This window comes from Brachyhypopomus gauderio, chromosome 4 (genome assembly GCF_052324685.1).
Source record: "Brachyhypopomus gauderio isolate BG-103 chromosome 4, BGAUD_0.2, whole genome shotgun sequence".
Classification (NCBI taxonomy): domain Eukaryota; kingdom Metazoa; phylum Chordata; class Actinopteri; order Gymnotiformes; family Hypopomidae; genus Brachyhypopomus; species Brachyhypopomus gauderio.
Genome location: NC_135214.1, coordinates 22,706,753 through 22,724,787, shown reverse-complemented (window position 1 = coordinate 22,724,787; position 18,035 = coordinate 22,706,753). Strand labels below are relative to the sequence as shown.

Here is an 18,035-nt window from a genome sequence, read left to right as displayed (position 1 = left end):
ACACCATCCAACCACCACAACTACACGTACCAGCTACCAACACCCCACAAACACGCAGACATGTAGAACTAGAAGAAACACCACAAAACATTAGCCATCAGATCAGATTGTGGCAAACTAATGATGAACACAATGTCTTTTGACATTGAGAACCTCCAACAGTTTGGAACAACTTTCAACAGTTGAGAACTTCCTGCTTGATACGGAGAACTTGGCAATACAGAAACAAATGAACATAAACAGTGAAGTGAAGAACTTTCCAGAGTGTATCATGGACATTTTGAATCATTTGGCAGCAAAAATGTGGGGGAAGACATTTTAAAACAACCACTTCAGATTACAAACTGATCAAAAGATGAAACACACACACACACACACACACACACAAACATTTCTCTCTGCCACCAGCATGTAATCTTCACTGGAGGAGAAAGAGTTAATCTGATATTATTCATCATTTCCTCTCAGCATAATCTGTTCTTTACAATAACAACGCCAAGGGACAATTTAACCATAATTACTCAGGACGCTCCGGCTGGCTGGGCTTTATCGAACACTAAACTTAGACTCCCCTCTTTCAGTGAACACAAACAACCGTTCGGCACAGGCGGCGAGGGACACAAACACGAGGACGTGGCCGTTTTTGGAAGCCGTCCGATGAGACGGCAGCTAATTAGGAGAGCGTCCAACTATGAGGTTTCACCGAGGCAATTAAACCTTGAAGACGGATGAAAAAACCCCAATGCGAGGTCTGTGACCGCACGAAACGGCTTTCATTACGACCACATGCACGGCGGACAACCTCTGCTCACCGTCTTGGTTGCCCCAGTCCCAGTCGGGTCCGCGGACGACCTTCACACCCTGGAAGATCCCTTTGAGGAGGATCCGTGAGAGGTTCTGCCTCGGCGTCAGACTCACTCTGTGTTCGGGAGGAACAAGGACATTACACACACACACACACACACACACCTGGTCTGGTCCAAAGAAATCATGCGTTTATCCTCTGTTAGGAGGGTCACTGTACGCTGAACATCTTGGGGGGACAAGTTGCAACGTCTTTGGGAAAGAGCTCAACATTAACCAACGTGACCTGTACTGACTTTTGTTTCTCTCTCACACACACACACACACACACACACACACACACACACACACACACACACACACACACACACACACACGTAGGATAATGCAGGTGTGCTGCCTGGATTTCAATGTATTGATAAACCTAACTAGTTCCAGTGTTGAAAACAAACAAAACTAAAAAACAAAACAAACATTTGTTTGAAAATCTGACATAATTAACATCTGCAAGCTCTTAGTGAAAACAATATGAAGATGCGGAGGCACCAGGAATCTCAAGTTCTCATAATGTGAGAAGTTATGGAACCAATTTCTAAATCAAACATGTCAAAGTCACTAAATCTGCAACCAATTACACAGAACAGGAGAAGGATCAGAATTGATTAAAGGGAAAAACAAGAACAACAAAGGAAAAGCAACGCAAGAAAGAACCAACAGATCTGGAGAAAAGAGAAAAAGCCCCTTAATCCCAGAGCAGCTTGTGCCAAGTGGATATAGCAAACATATGCTCAGCCTTTGCTCGGCGAGAAACAGTCTTGGGTTTCTCATAAGCATCTCACTCATTCTTTGCGTGTGTTTACGTCTGTGTCATTCGGTATGCACGGACTTCTTCCACGATCGGTGCAAACGCGAGAACGACGTTAAGGGGCTCGGCAGCGTGAAACGCTCGGGCGGTGTGAGCCTTGCTCTGGGCGGCGGGGACACGCACCTTATCGTGAAGATCTGCTCTGATGAGGGCGCGAAGGAACCGCCCACCCCCATGCCTGTCTCCGCGACTACGCCCCGCAAACCCCGCCCCCCCACCTCCCACCGCGCTTCAGCTGCGATGCTTCTGCCGAGCGGAGGCCCACGTTCAGGTCCGGCGTGCCGAGCTGGCGGGAATGTCCTATCCTCTCCAGGAGTGCTGCGTATTCCACCGTTCTGCGTGTCTGTTTTCGGAACGTGTGTGCGTAGTCTCACACGCTACCCGTACGGCACCGGCGCTGGCTGGCGACTGCGAGCGGAGCGACGGTCCTGATGCGTGTTGGAGAGCAAAGGGTCAGGCGTAATCCGCCTGCGTGTGTGGGTGTTTGTGTGAGAAGACAGAGATCAAGAGCTTAAACTAATGCCCAGACGCCAACAACTTGGACTGCTGTAGCAGCCAGATGGAACGATCTATCTGGGTGCGTGATAGAGTGGCAGTGTGTCAGCACGTCTGGTTCCATGATCGGGTGTCCATCGCGTGCTGAAGTTCAGAGCCCAGATAATGTGGCACAGGAGCCAGTGAAGACCATTAGCATCACCAGACATATGGAGGTACCATCAGGTGGTCTCTGAAGCTCCTTCTGCAGGATGTACACCGTACCACAGACCGATTCCAACAACCACTTCATCCTCATCCACCACAAAAGGTCTCCGACCCCTGACCACCAATGGTCATTTTATTGTTCTACAACACTAATGGTTTACCTGGCTACAGCTTGGTGGAAAAACGTGAAAACAATCAAGTTTACGTAAGATTTTGAAACTTGGACTTTGAAAGCTGCCAAGCTGCACTAGTGCCATTGTAAGATCTATAAACAGGTCAGACAACAAACAAGAGAAATGAGAACTAAGAGGATATTTTACATGCATACCTTATAACATCTAAACTATATAAACCTTGCTTACAGTAATGCTATTTCGGCATGTGCATATACAGTAATACATCTTTTACACACTAATACAAATTTACATTTACGGCAATCTTATTAAGACTTATATACAGCTTGATGCCTTACTTGTTGTCATACTGTCTGCTCAAGACTGGTTTATGGACACTGCCTAAGCCCAATAATGAAGGGCCTACTACTGTCGTTTACATAATGGATAAACGTAATTAAGATAAAGGTGCTGCCTAAATGTAAAAAACAAAACAAAGCAAACGAAAACCCAAACAAAAGGTAATAATGCAATAATGTGTGTGGTTGCCGTCTCCTCATGTTGTGCCCATGTGTATATTTGTTTGTGGTAGGCTGCTTCATGTGGGACACTGCAGAAGGCCTCGCGTTGCGATAGGCTGTTTGCGTCCTTTGCTGCTAGGGCCCGCCTCCATAATCGACATGGGCTTGTCTTTGGACTTGAATGACTCTCCCTATATAATGACATTGTTGACGTGTTCTAGGATGGGAGGGGTGTTACGAGGTCACAGCTGTTGTCGTCCTTTTAGGAGTAATGATTCACGCCTATAGGAGTAATGATTCACGCCTATAGGAGTAATGATTCACGCCTATAGGAGTAATGATTCACGCCTATAGTTCGTGTTCTCCTGTTCTTACCTTCTCGGCTTTGCTAGGAGCGTTTTTAATCCCTCACCTTGTAGATGGTTCTAGTGTTATGACAACGTTCGGGGCTAGCAAACATCATTTGCTCACAGGGTTTGTACTGGTGGAGGACGTTTTATTTCCTCACTATTACCAGTTTGCGCTTGTTTACAGCTAAAGAGACGGGGAAGAAACAGTAATAGTTATTCTTTATTTTTCAGTTCGGGCAGAAGACCGGAACCAGAGAGGTGGTGGTGTTTTAGCCACCCTGAAGCCTGGTATTTCTGCATAGTTTTTTTTGTCCGTTTATTTTGTCCTTTTTGTTTGTGCCCAGTTCCTGGTCACCAGGATCATGTTTTTAATGGGGAATGACCTTGCATGGGAGAACGTTCTTCCTGTTACACAAGTTCCAGTAATACCAGTCCCCTCTGATTTCTCAGAGGAAAATGTGAGTCTTAAATCTCCAACAGCCCGAAAACGGCCAACCTACACCTAATGCTGTGGACACGGCCCATTAGTACTCGTAGTTCTCCTGCTGACTATGTCTGAGCTAAATTTGTGTGCTACACAAGAGCAGATTAGCGTTGCTCAAAAGACCGACCCCTCCGTACCTCACTGCGGAGAGAACGTGGAGAGTGCTGGGGTTGCTAGAACGCCCACAACATTTACAGAGACCTCCTTTTGTGCCAAAGAACTCCATCTAAACCCAGCGCAGCGAGAATTGGAGGTTGTATTTAGCTCATCACCACTGTTTAGCTGGGCTTGTGGGCATTTCTAAGATTCTGCAACATTTATTTTGGCCCGCTTTAAAATATGCCGCTTGCCGGGTTTCGGTTAGCGGGCAAAGCTAACCCGGAAACTGTGGCTCTCATGCTTGAGACTCTCCTCATAGAGTGTGTGGGGCCATTGGCAAAAACAAAATAAGGTCACCGATACCTTTTAAAATGTTAATGTGTGCAGTTACATGCTTTCCAAAAGCTATTCCGCTACACTATGTGAAAGCTAAATCTGTAATCCAAACTAAATGGTTTCACATTTGGTCTGCCTGAGTACACCCAAACACATCAGGGCTCCAACTTTTTGTTTACAGTTTTTGCCCAGGTTCTGTAGCAGTCCATCAAACTCGAGGCATCTATCACATGCACTCTTCAACCACAGGGAGTTTAAAAGAGGTTCCAGCAGACTTCAAAACCAATGGAAGGCAAATACCATTTGGAGACAGGATGAGATGACCAAGGACTTTTAGCTTTATTCGCAGGAAAAGAAACCTGGTGTCCAGACATTCGGTTAAAGGGCCCTTGAAGATCCTCAGACAGTTGGTTATTTGGTGGTGTGTCACCTTCACACCTTCTCGATTATGTGAGTCATTTTAGAGAGCGATTACTCTCTGCTTGTGCCACTGCTAAGAGCATGTTGGCTTGGTATCTGTGTTAATTGTAAAACGACCTTGGGTATCTGAAAAAAGCACTATATAAATAGCTTCATTCATTCATTGTCACAAGCCAAAATGAAAAACTTCTTTGCCTTTTCTTGGTTGCTCACTGTAAGTGAGGTTTTCCAGGTCACGGAAACCGAACTGAGCTTCACAGACCGAGACACCCAACCAAAAACAAAACCTGTGTGTGTCATGTGAACATGTTGAAACAGAACACCCCCCCCACACAGGTCCACAATCTGTTGCTCCTTTTCTTAGGCCTGTATCAGTTGCCTAGCAGCAGCTGGGCTAGCATCTGGATATTCAGCTGTTTTACCAAACTCTTCAGTATTTAGAGATCTTGGATAAATCTGCATTTGCGTCTACATCTGATGTCCGAAGAGCGATTATCCAACGTCCGGATTTGTTTCGCGTCACCTCACTTGGCCAGACCTAACAGGTCAGGACAGACGTGGAGAGCCATTCCAGTATTAATTACCCAACTAGCCGAGCACACGTGCAAGCCAAGGTACAGTAGAGCGGCCGCCACAGCCCGAGCTCCGCCTGAAGGCCCGTAGGTCTGAGGGACTCTGTGCAGGCTTCAGTCCTCCAGACGCACTCCGCGTTCCTGCTGCAGACTGGACACGGGTCCAGGATGACACCTGTGCGGGACTCTGTTCCGCTCAGGACTTCACACGCAGGAGTATGATGGTGCCCTGCTCAGGAAACGACGCGCATCTTTATCCACTGATCAAACGGTTTCTCGTTCACGGAATTCCACGTTGCGTCGTCATGGCAGCGCCGACGGTGCTTCGGTTTGTTCACCGAAGTTTAGAGTACCCAGTATTTTATGGCTTCGTTAGCGAAAACGTGAAGGTACCAGTTCATTTGTGCTGTGCTAATCCTCATCCATTATTATATAGGAATGCCAAGTGTATGCAGGTTACACAAAGTGACTCAGGAATGATGGTCATTGTGCAATGGTCACATGAATATTTGAAGCAGAGTTTATTCATTGACACACTCGTGGCTGGTGGTCTGTTATCTGGTACCCACTGCTGTAAAATGTTCAGAATAGCACATGTAGGAGCAAAGGTTAGCACAGATGTAAAGCACCAACAAAACTAGCTGCTTAACACAGGACAGAGGAACTGGAAAAGAAAGAAAGAAAGAAAGAAAGAAAGAAAGAAAGAAAATGTGACAGCAGCTAGCTAGCTCCGCGTCCAAGCCGATTAGCAAGCTGGGGAATGTTTTGTTTCCTTCCTTTGATAAACATATGGGAGTCCATATGGCGAAGAGCACTCACGCACGCACACGCGCACACACACACACAAACACACACACGTCCGTCAGAAGACAGATGTCCCCATGAAAAGTGTCAAGCAATGGATACCGGCCACATTCATATTAGCCCCATTGTAGACCCACTACACATGTTCATGACCCAAGATTAGTTTAGATGGCCAGTAAGGGTGACTCATGCAATGTAGCTTTAATCCAACGTCAGATTATAATTAATTATAATTTGTAATTAAACCAACACGCCAAAGGGGTAAGCCCATCTGGATGCCGGGAGGGATCTTCCAGGCTGGTGCTGGTTGAAGCATGCTGTGGTAAACTCACTCTGGTGGGTCTATTTTGGTTAGAAGCTTTCTAAACGGCCCCTTCCTGTGAAGACAGCATGAAGCACATGAGCCCCAGAAGGCAATGCTGCATTCTGTGCATTTACTCGTCAATTATCCCCCCATTAACTTCACAACGTCCCGAATAAACCCGTGTCCAAACACCAGCGATCAGTGTGGTCTTCTTCTTCTGCCCACATTCGAGTTTCACTGCCAAAGGAGTGGGACTGGCGGGTTACGTGTTCCATGTGGATCTCAACTTAGTCACTGACAAAATGGACCAAGATTTGGCCTCCTGCCCATTGAAACCGTCCAACAAGACACAAGACGCAATCTGCGCGGGAGTGCATACAAGGCCTTCACACTGGGCCTCGGGTGTGGATGTCGGGTACTGATGCGTGATCGGGGTCCTGCGTGATGGTTTGTTGCCCGGTACAGGTCATCCTTCATGGTCATGGCAGATTCTGACTAAAGCCTGCCGCGGATCTTACGGGGTCGTTGGTACTTGGTCAACCAGGGCCTTCATGGAAGAAGGAAAGGCCAGACCAGTCCCATGATAGCGAGAGCGGTCTCATTTGCAATGTTAACTATTACCATCTCACAGTCTACTTGGTAAACCTACCATTTTAAAATGCCTCTTAAATGCTGAACATAAATGAGCATTGTAATATTTTATACCAATATAAAACGAAATCTCCCCTGATCATCATCACCGTTGCTCTAAAATGGACTACATGATTCAATCATGTCAATGGATGCAGCGGCGAAAAAGAAACAAACAGCGGAGAGGTGGTAGAAACTTCAAAAAGAGCCGTTACGCTAACCGGCGTTCGTGCGACGCTCCTTACACACGCGCTGGCGCTCGCTACACTTACATCACGGCACTCATCAAATCTCCATTTCAGCCCAACTGTTCCACATATCAAAGTGTGATCTCCTCGCACAACATGGGCGGCGCGCCACCGGCGAGCACAATCTTTATCGCTCATTATTCCGTGGATAAAGACGAAAAAAAAAGACAATAGAAAGAGAGCTCGAGAGAACCTTCATAAAAATTATAAAATAAAGAAAATGAAAAAGGAGACGGAACTGCAATGAGGCGAGAGACATTTTCGTAAGGACGTTAATGTTGTGGGGTCACGTGGCCTCGCCGGGCCCTGCCATGGAGTTAGCATCAGGGACAGGACGGGGAGCGCTTTAGCATCACTTCTCTTCCGTCAGCTGGAGTGGAGCCATAGGAGGCCATTCACAGCGAGACGCGCTACATGAAGGCCAGCTTTGCCACAAAAGGAAATCGTTTGGCAGTTTTGTTCGGAGAACGGGGGTTGAGTGTTTTTGAGCAACACCAGCACAGTGCGGGCTCTCTCCAGCGGTATGCTAGCATTTAATGAAAAAAATGGCTTTCATTTAGAGAGAAAAGGACAGAAAAAGAAGGTAGGAGAGAGAGAGAGAGAGAGAGAGAGAGAGAGAGAGAGAGAGAGAGAGAGAGAGAGAGAGAGTGTAGAACCTGACCAATTTGTCAACAGCCCTAAATCAATAAAGTACTCTTGCACTGAGATGGAGAAAAAAAAAAAACGGAAAATGAGACATTTTGTTTGGCTGGGCTCCATTTTGGTGGCCCTTACAAGTTTACATGTGTGGACTGTGAAAACAGCAGATCTCAACTGAAATGAACACAATTACTACATTATCATCACAAAACTGAATTGAGCCCCTAGAGTTTCAGGTTAGAACAGAACCGACCTGGCTAAATATGATCCCACTTCTCCTACAGACGACAAGACTGTAGTCACTCAAATCCGTTTATCTGACTGCACATTTTTCAGACACGTAATTTCAAAAGCTTGTTGAGTTTTGAAAAGGGTTCACAACCCTGACAAATTACATTCTTACAGACCTCTTCATTTTAACATAAGATGCGTCTGTAATTTTGGGTACATAAATCACTGTCTTTGTTTAGTGGTTAAATGTGTCTCATTCAAATGCAACACAGACCTCTTGACCTTTTCTAAAATTGCATTCCATTGCACATAAGGCAATAACCATCATGTATGTTCTCATGTAAGGTCTGTAGAACAGTTTGGTGTAGGGTCTCACACCTGGATGAGCTGACCGGGCCATGATGGCGAGGGAGTGATGAGTGACCCAATGCTGCCAGCGCGTACGCCGCCCGGACCAGGTCTCGCTTACGTCTGCAGCTGCTAGCTCTCGCCCGCCACCGAAACCCGACCACGCCTGAACCACACCGAGGTAGCAGGCCAAGATCTGCCCAGACGTTCGTTTGCACGCCACAACGGAAGACTACTAAAGCCATTACAACAAGGTGGGAGAACCTCGGGAACACACAGAGGCCCTTGGAGCGGGTTGGCAGTGATTATATTCCTTCTCGTTGGCAGCTGGTAGCTTGGCGAGCTGAGGTGCGTAGGTGTGAACTCCTGACAGAAACAGAGTCAGATGGAACGGGCTTCCCCTCCTACATGACTGACCCCCTTATTTGACCGCGATTCTCAGCTGTGACCAAGGCCACGTTCCCTCGGGGTCAGCGAACCAAAGGAGTTGACTCTGGCTTGCACGCACACACGAGCCAAACAGCGAATCTCAACGGAGCAAAATGACGTCACAGTCTGCGAGGAACTCCGAGAGCGAGTGGGCGTGTTGAGCGGGCGTGTTGAACCATGTCCGAAGTCAAGACCACTGGGCTAGCATCTCTGCTGCAACACCAGCTATGGGCGCTAATCCCCTATAGCGTGAAATTTCCCAATCGGTCTCTTATTGTAGTTTAAAACATATCTAAATAAAATATATAATTTTTTTTTTATGACGCAGCAGGATAAGGTGCTTTTATTTTGTAATGTTCCATAAGAGAACCATAAGAGCAAAGTGACACAGATGGAGCAGTCTGGAGCTGAGGGTAAGGTTTAGAGCTTAGCCATGCAGAAGAGTGACTCAGCGTTCACCGACAGAGACAGAGCGAGCGAGCGAGCGAGAGAGCGAGAGACAGACAGAGAGGGGAGTGAAGCAGGCAGTGAGAAAAGCAAAGAGAGGAAATGAGGCGAGACGTGATGAGGCGAGACGTGATGAGGCGAGACGGGGCCCGGTATACTCACGGCTGAGAGTGAGCGGTCTCGTAGCGCTCGAAGGCGTGCGAGAGGTCGTGTTTGTTGTTCATGTAGCAGTGCGTGCACAGGTCGTAGTCGAAGCACACCTTGCACTTCCAGCGCATCCCCATGATGCCGTGCTTCTTACAGCTGTCGCAGATGATGTTGGAGTGACGTACGCCTGAGGGTGGGGCAGGTTGGGGGGTGGGGGTGAAGGGCAGTAAATGAGAAACAGCAACCGTTCACGTTTAAGTGCCCCTCCCCCTCATGTTGCAAAATGAGCAACTGATGAGCCTTTCTGAGACAACTGACAAAAAAAATGGAAAATTCACAAAATATCCATGAGCTGACGTAAAGCGCCATTTCAGACCAGATCGCACTTTCGCAATTCCTGAATATGGAGCCGACTTAAGTCATCACTGAACGCAGTGCTGGTTTTAGTTCTTTATTTTCCAAGGTCAGTTCCAAAGAGTTGATGGCAGTTTTGCTGAACAGCCCGGAGCTAACTGGCCCTAATCCCGGCCAACGTCAACCCCTCACACGCAACTGAAACGCGAGAGCTTGAGCGTAAAGGGCAGAGTAATGTGATGTCATCCCTTCTGCTGTGGCTCTCACAACACAACAGCAACGAAACTCCAACGCCAGAGTCTGGGCAAACCACTGGACCCAACGTAAAACAAAGTGAGTGAGTGTCAGTGACTTCCTATATATAACGAGTCAGTTGAGGGGATTCATTACTGATTTCAGAGTTGGGCTGGGGATTACGCTGCAAAATGTACCAAAGAGATACAAGTATGACCACAGCGATTAAGAACGACATTGTTGTGGCTCATATTGGCGTGTTCTGTAAAACCTTTCACCACTATGTGCTCTTCATTAGCTGCCCATTTCTAAAATAAAAACACACCACCGCCCTGCTGTAACATTCAGTCACATGAGCTGGCTCAAGCCGGGGTTTTCATTAAAGCCAATGCATCTTTCACCACACCGCAAGTCCCACGGCGATAAAGGAAACCTATCTGCAGAAGGGAGAGCAAGCCTGCCATTTATAGAGAACCGCGTCTCAACACAGCTAGAGACAGCTTCACTTTTGGGCTGCGAGCAAGAGGACGGCCCGTGCGCTGGCCCGGAGAAGGCCGGCCTCCCCCAGTGATGTGGAGCTGAGGAAGAGGAAGGAGCACAAAACGCAACAGCGGGGGCCTGAACGGCACCGCAGGTCTTTACACAGCCAGCGCCCTTCATGAAGCCACCATTACACAGTCTGCTCTATTAACCCCAGTCCCTAGAGGCAAGAGAATGCTGATTTGAAAGATGTGGGGAGAATGGGCATCTCTGTTTAGCAGTTAGTGCTCGCATATGTGCACATTTGCTGATAGAGAGAGAGAGAGAGAGAGAGAGAGAGAGAGATGAAGGCAAAGAGAGACTTTGCACCTTAGGGCTACACCTGCACCAGCTGCAGTAATCAGCTGCAGACTGGTAGGTGTGTTCAGACAAACCGGCATTAACAGGACTGACAAAACAAACACTCCAGGCCTCAGAGAGATTAAGAGGTTCCATCAGTGGGGGCCAGACCCACCCCACACATCCCCAACACCAGTCCCACCCCACAAATCCCTCCCCCCAGCCCCTGATCCACTCACCAATCTGCGCGTTGTCATAGAGCAGCAGGTCGTAGGCGCCCTGGTAGCCCGTGCGGTAGTTGGTGCGGGTGCCGCTGTCCCACTGCACCACCACCGTCTTGTCCGGCGTGGTGGTGCTGCCCTGGCGCCCCACCTCCACCACGGTGCCCACGTGGCCCTCGCCGTCGTCCTGGTTGCCCCACTTCCAGTCCACGCCGCGGACCACGCGCACGCCCACCTCCATGACCCCCCGGGTGGGGGGGCTGCTTCCGCGCGCCTCCCCGCCGCGCTTTCGGCTAGTGGGGGCGGGGGCGCGGGAACGGCCCGGCGCCGGGGCCAGCGGGCCGAGCAGGGGGCTCTCCGGGGACGGGTCAGGGGTGACTGAGGAGAGAGAGACACACAGGGAGAGAGGACGACCGTTAAAACCGGTGCAGATCAACATGGCAGGAGAGTTCAGGCCCTGCGGTTGCATCCTGTAAAGGAGTGTGGGGTTGGGGTTACAGCGCTACGCGTGTTTTGGTAGCTTGCTCGCGAACCTTGCGCTAAAGAAGACAAATTCGCACATCAACAAAACAAAAATGGGGAGCGAAAACCCACACGAAACCCGGACTGATCTGGCTCTCACTAATTGAGAAAATGAGGGACTCATCCGAGACGCTTGGCAGACAGAAGACATTTTCCTGCATCATGAGAATAATCTGGCCGGGAGACAAATCCCACTGCAGTCCCTTCTGTTCCATACCGTCTTAGCAGACAGACGGAGACACAAATCAGACGTGCATGCATGCACACACAAAATCACTAAACCTGTGTACGTGTGCCCAGAATCTTGCGCAAGAAAACCAGACCTTAATGCAGCTGATCCTGTAAATGTCACTGTCTGTGCCAGTAGATTAAACATATGTAGCATGGAAGGTTATCGGGGAGCCTCCAACAATGGGTAGAAATAGAGGAATGAAGAGAGGGATGAAGAGAGGGATGAAGGCCTTTTTGAGGAACCATTTGTAAGTGCGTGTGTGAATTAGGGGTGACCTGCAATAGTCGTTGATTTGACTATAGTCGACTATACCCCCTAGTCGACTATGAACGTCATAATCGAATGTACCATTCTAACTGCATGGGGGTGCCCAAGGCTAAGAATTAGTTGTTACATGAAGTGTCTTTGTTTTTCGTTATATATAGCCTTTTTTTTTTATCATCCTAATTTCTGTTCATAAATATTTTTAAATGATGTGCGCGCATTAACAATAGGCTTCTTCCTTACTACACATTAATAAATCACACCCTGCAGTTGCACAATCCAAATGAGCAGAGCTGAACACTACAGGACAGTCAGCATCTGTATTTTGAAAAAGATAAATCAAAGTAAAGTGCAAGTTATGTCATCAACGTCTTTCATTTCACACAACAACAACCAACATGGCATACCATTTAAAACAGGTAAGGCGAAAAAAAAAAAATAATAATAATAATAATAATACTTCAGCCATTTGTCATTTCGGTCGTCTCGTCTCGTTGCGGTGCGTCTTGGCAAGTAGGCCTATAAACAATTTTTGTTGTTGTTTGCTTTTTAAATCATACGGAGCCCGGGAGGGGACATGGGTTAAAAAAAAAATTAAACGAGGAAACGTTTTACCATTCGAGCGCACGTTTTCTGTAATTCGTGCTCATGATTTATTAATTCGTTCACACGATTAAAAACTTATGCGCAAGTTTTGTTTTAATCGTGCGCACGTTTTTATTAAACTCGTGGTCACGATTTAGTAATTCGTTCACACGATTAACACTTCCTTCTCATGGTTGCATTCATTCCTGTGCAAACACTACTGGCTTAAGTGTATACATTGCAGATACCGACAACGATATTCTAACATGGAGGAAGTTATTGACTTTGTTGACCAGCTTCAAAGTTCTCTTAAGCCTGTGGCTCCACCCGTGCACGAGGGCCTCACGAGCTGTCGATTCGCGAGGTCATGCACCTCTCGAATTTTGTAACTTCGTGTGGCGCGCCTCAGCGCAATGAACAAAGTCATGTTTGCAGGGTTCATACACCTTTATAAGGTGGAATTAAAGCACTTGTACGTCACTTTCAAGGTCCATTTCAATATTTCCCAGCACAATAAACTTAAATAAGTTAAACATTTATACATATACTCGAAATGATTCTAAATAATTTGCTTTTAATCACATTATTTAATGGTGGTTTATTTTCAAAACGCCCAATCTTAACGTCTTTACGTTCTCTCATGTTTCGTCCTGGAATTACAAGAGGCTTGTATTTGTTAACGTAATACAAGAGAACTGTTCAGTTAGACAGATATTTGTTGTGAAACGAAGTAGTTACAATTTCAAGCATTTTAAAGTACTTTTCAAACCTGAAACACAAAGCAACATTAAAATTCGTCATAAATGTTCATTAAAAGGCTTAGAATTCGCTTCAGATGCCGTTTACTGATTGTGATTCCCCGCTGTGCAAGGGGAGCTACAATGTCCTCATGACGCATAAGCAAATAAGACCTAATAAACGTATCTCTGTTCATTGTGGCATAAATCTAAACAATCAAAGTATATACAGTTTCAGGGAACTGTTACTGCCTCTCTCCTTGTATCTGCAATGTATGCGCTTAGGCCAGTAGGGTTTGCAAATGAATGAATGAAAACGTGAGAACGAATTGTTAATCGTGTGAACGAATTACTAAATCGTGACCACGAGTTTAATTAAAACGTGCACACGATTAAAACAAAACCTGCGCACGAATTGTTAATCGTGTGAACGAATTACTAAATCGTGACCACGAGTTTAATTAAAACGTGCACACGATTAAAACAAAACCTGTGCACGAATTGTTGATCGTGTGAACTAATTAATAAATCGTGAGCACGAATTACAAAAAACGTGTGCTCGAATGGTAAAACGTTCCCTCTTTTAATTTTTTTTTTTTTAAACCATGTCCCCTCCCGGGCCCCGTAAAATCCTGTTACTTGAACCTTTACTTATTTTTTTGCTTTTTAAATATTTTCAGGCAGGCATATTTTATTTAAAATATTTTTGACATTTTGCACAGTGCCTGTCTGACAGTTCGATATAAACACTGCGCACTGACTGTGACTTTTTTTGTTAATGTTCTCTAACGTTTCATAAAAAAATAAATAAGTAAATAAATAAAAGCTGAATAAAGCCAACCTACCATGTTTATTCATTTATCCGAGTGTTTTAGGTTTTTACTTTGAAGTGGGAATGAAGTCCTGAATGAGAACGGGATCCCGTTTAAGGTGCTCTGTAAAAATAAAAAAATAAAAAACAACCCTGATTCGACTATTAGTCGACTAAAGGGAAAATCTGACGAATCAGATTCGACTATGAAAATCCTTAGTTGGACACACCTCAAGTGTGAATAAGGAGATCCTGAAGGGGGATGGGGGGTGGGGGGACGGGACACTACAACACCCACCAGCCCCAGGGGAAACCTGGGGTCTCTCAGCAGACCAGAGTGAGTGGGTCTGGGTAGGAGAGACAGGACGAATCGCAGCAGAGGCTCGTGTAGGTGGGAGGGTGCGAGACCTTCAGCGGGACTGACAAGGACAACCGCAGGACAGGAGAACACTGACTTCCCTCTGTCCACGCCGGTCTACACAAACACGCTTGCAGCAGCACCCACACAGACCTAGCCACTACACTCAGCCCACACACCCAGTCGAAGAGTGTCTGTGTGTGTGTGTGTGTGTGTGTGTGTGAAAGCCTCCATTGTCTACTCATTGAAACCAGCTTGTTTCCCCCTTCACTAAAGCTATTAAGCCAACTCCTTTTACATTAAAACAATGAGGTTGGTTACATTTATTTTCCTTTTAACTTCGTGACCCGTTAGAGCCACAGTATCATACAGGAAAGCGGGGCTCCCAGGGGAGTGTGCACTTCCTCTCGGAGTGCGCACTTCTGAGGCACAACAACCACATGAACCCATTCCCACATTCGGCTCTAAGGTGCAGGTACACTCACGCCTGGCCGCCATCCCAGTTGGGAACGTCACGGGTCGGCCGGCCAGGAGTTGTGCAGGTTTGCCAGCTCTGCAGAGAAGCTTATGAAATAATCTCATAATGAAGTGCATCTGCTTGGAGTCCTGACAATTCACTAATTTAAGATAGATATACATATAAGTTATAAGATATAAGTTTTTGGTCCGCAAATTCAAGTATCACTGGTCACACGGAGCATCCGAATGAAAGATGTGAAAATATATTCTGAGGAAAATTACGTAGTGAGATGTTACGCAGATGCACGAGATAAGAACAGGCTACAAAATAGCGGTCAAATGTTTGAATATGCAAGTGAATACCGCTGCATCCACACTGAGGTCATGCGAAAGCTGCATCGTACCACCCGGGCAGCGTCTGGACGAGGCCGTACGTCAGAACCCCGACCCGGTACGTGAGGAGGAGCTAGGAGCAAACAAACACGCTGTAGGAACCAACTGGAGACAAGTGAGGTCAGAAGGTCCATGACCCAATGCAAAACCAAACGACGTTCTTCAGAATCATCATCATCATCATCATCACCTAAACAGCCCTAAGAACATGAAGGAAAACTTACCAGGACAAATATATTAAAATCACCCCCGCATGCAAAGCAAATAGAAAGTAATACTTAAAGCTGTTATTGCAGATGGTGCTATCAACGATTAGTGTGAAGTGGTTTGTGCTTATGTGAGCAACATCTTTTTATTTTTTTTAAGATCTGCTGATAAATAATGAATTTTAAATCTGAAAATCTATTTCAAAACTTATTAGATTTATGTATTTCTGATTTCAATGTGCCAAAAAAGAATTTCAAAATGAATTAAACCTCACACAAAGTAACATTGTGGTCATGATCATTATTTGCAAAAGACAAAGAAATAAAAAAAAACTCAGATTACTGCAACTAATTCAAAATAAAAAATGTCTGGTTGCAATGCACCAAATCATTTATTCTAGCCTTTAACTTACAGTGGTAATCCAAACTGTCATTTAGCTTAATATTCACTTAATGGTGCAACTCTATAACACAGCATGTAATACTGTTTTATTAACTGGCAGCTAAAGCTGCAAAGCAGCCATCTGTGGATGATGAGAACCCCACTGAGTACTGCATGGTCTGCCATTACAACCATGGCCTGAATTCAGAAGAAACAAGAGTGTGTCAGCGTTTGATCTCCAGCCTCCTACAAGGGTGTGGAAGTAGTGTATCAGTAGTGCATCAGAGGCAGTGTGGCTTGGAGTATGTGGTGCTCCTGGAGTGTGCCGCACACCAGCCTTTAAACAGCCCAAAAACCACTGAACTGAGTACCACACACACACTGGCCCTTTAACCGCTGAACTGAGTACCACACACACACACTCGCCCTTTAACCGCTGAACCGAGTACCACACACACACTGGCCCTTTAACCGCTGAACAGAGTACCACACACACACACTCGCCCTTTAACCGCTGAACCGAGTACCACACACACACTGGCCCTTTAACCGCTGAACAGAGTACCACACACACACACTGGCCCTTTAACCGCCGAACAGAGTACCACACACACACACACTGGCCCTTTAACCGCTGAACAGAGTACCACACACACACACACTGGCCCTTTAACCGCTGAACAGAGTACCACACACACACACTGGCCCTTTAACCGCTGAACAGAGTACCACACACACACTGGCCCTTTAACCGCTGAACAGAGTACCACACACACACACTGGCCCTTTAACCGCTGAACAGAGTACCACACACACACACTGGCCCTTTAACCGCTGAACCGAGTACCACACACACACTGGCCCTTTAACCGCTGAACAGAGTACCACACACACACTGGCCCTTGAAGGGCTGAACCGAGTACCACACACACACTGGCCCTTTACCAGCTGAACCGAGTAAGCAGAGTAAATCCAGCCTGTCCTGCCAAAGACCCAAACACACAGACACAGACACATGCAGCGAGGAGACTAATCCATGGGGGTAGATTGAGCATTTAATGCCCTGTATTTAAGGTAGTGCAGTCCAGTTAGCGTCCACACTGCGCTACAGGACGGCCCCATTTGCTCGGTCCCAAACGCATCTGTAACTTGCAGCTAGCTGACCAAAGAGGGAAACATGTTATTTGGGTCAGTACCTAGGAGAAGCTACTGTATGAAGTTAAAATCAGGGAATGTGGAGCACGCAGACACGGTCAGCACCGTTTCCACAGCTCAGTCAGGGAACTGAACTGGGAATTCGCAACTTTGGCTTCAAGCTCATAAATTCATCAAACAAGTGACATCATGGTGGTAACAAGATATGCCTAGTATAGATACAGTATATCTATATCTTAGTAGGAAAAAAAGACTACACACAGTGGGCAAGGCCAGTTCTGTGAGCTGTGCGGGGGCTCTCCTGCTACGACCAGTCAGTCCGATGAATGTAGGGCATGGGGCAGAAGCAGGCTCCTCGAGGCCGTGTGCCACCTGTTACGACCACAGCCGTGCCAGCCACATTACTGGACATAACAAAACGTTCAGATCATGCACAAGAGAAATAAGGTCGACCCGTACTGCGATTAGCGCATGGGCGGAGTCTGACGCGAGGCTGGTGGGAGGTCTCGGCTGGATTGGAAGGAGGACGGCAAAGGGGGCGTGGTCTTATCGGGAGGAGACGTACCTCGAGGTTAGTGGAGCCCGCCCCCTTTGGCAAGCGCATGAGAACCAGAAACAGCTGGTTTCTCCCGAGACACAGGCAACACGGCCAAGCCATGAAGGTCATACACCTGCTAAAGAGGTTTAAAGTGCTGGACGTGAGGCTACATCGGACTATCTGCAGAACACAGAAGGATCTGGATGAAATTTTTTTTTTAAAAGGGGGAAACTTCTGCAAGTGTAACTACCCTGTTACTACAGGGACTCTTA

General features: G+C 46.7%; 1 protein-coding gene across 1 annotated transcript in view; it reads right to left on the bottom strand.

The window, feature by feature from the left end:
* The window catches only part of mib2 (MIB E3 ubiquitin protein ligase 2), a 49,455-nt gene that overhangs the window by 23,562 nt on the left and 7,858 nt on the right, over positions 1–18,035 (bottom strand). The window contains 3 exon segments of the mRNA XM_077001267.1: positions 813–919; positions 9,509–9,680; positions 11,140–11,499. Coding sequence (XP_076857382.1) covers positions 813–919; positions 9,509–9,680; positions 11,140–11,499 — 639 coding nt within the window.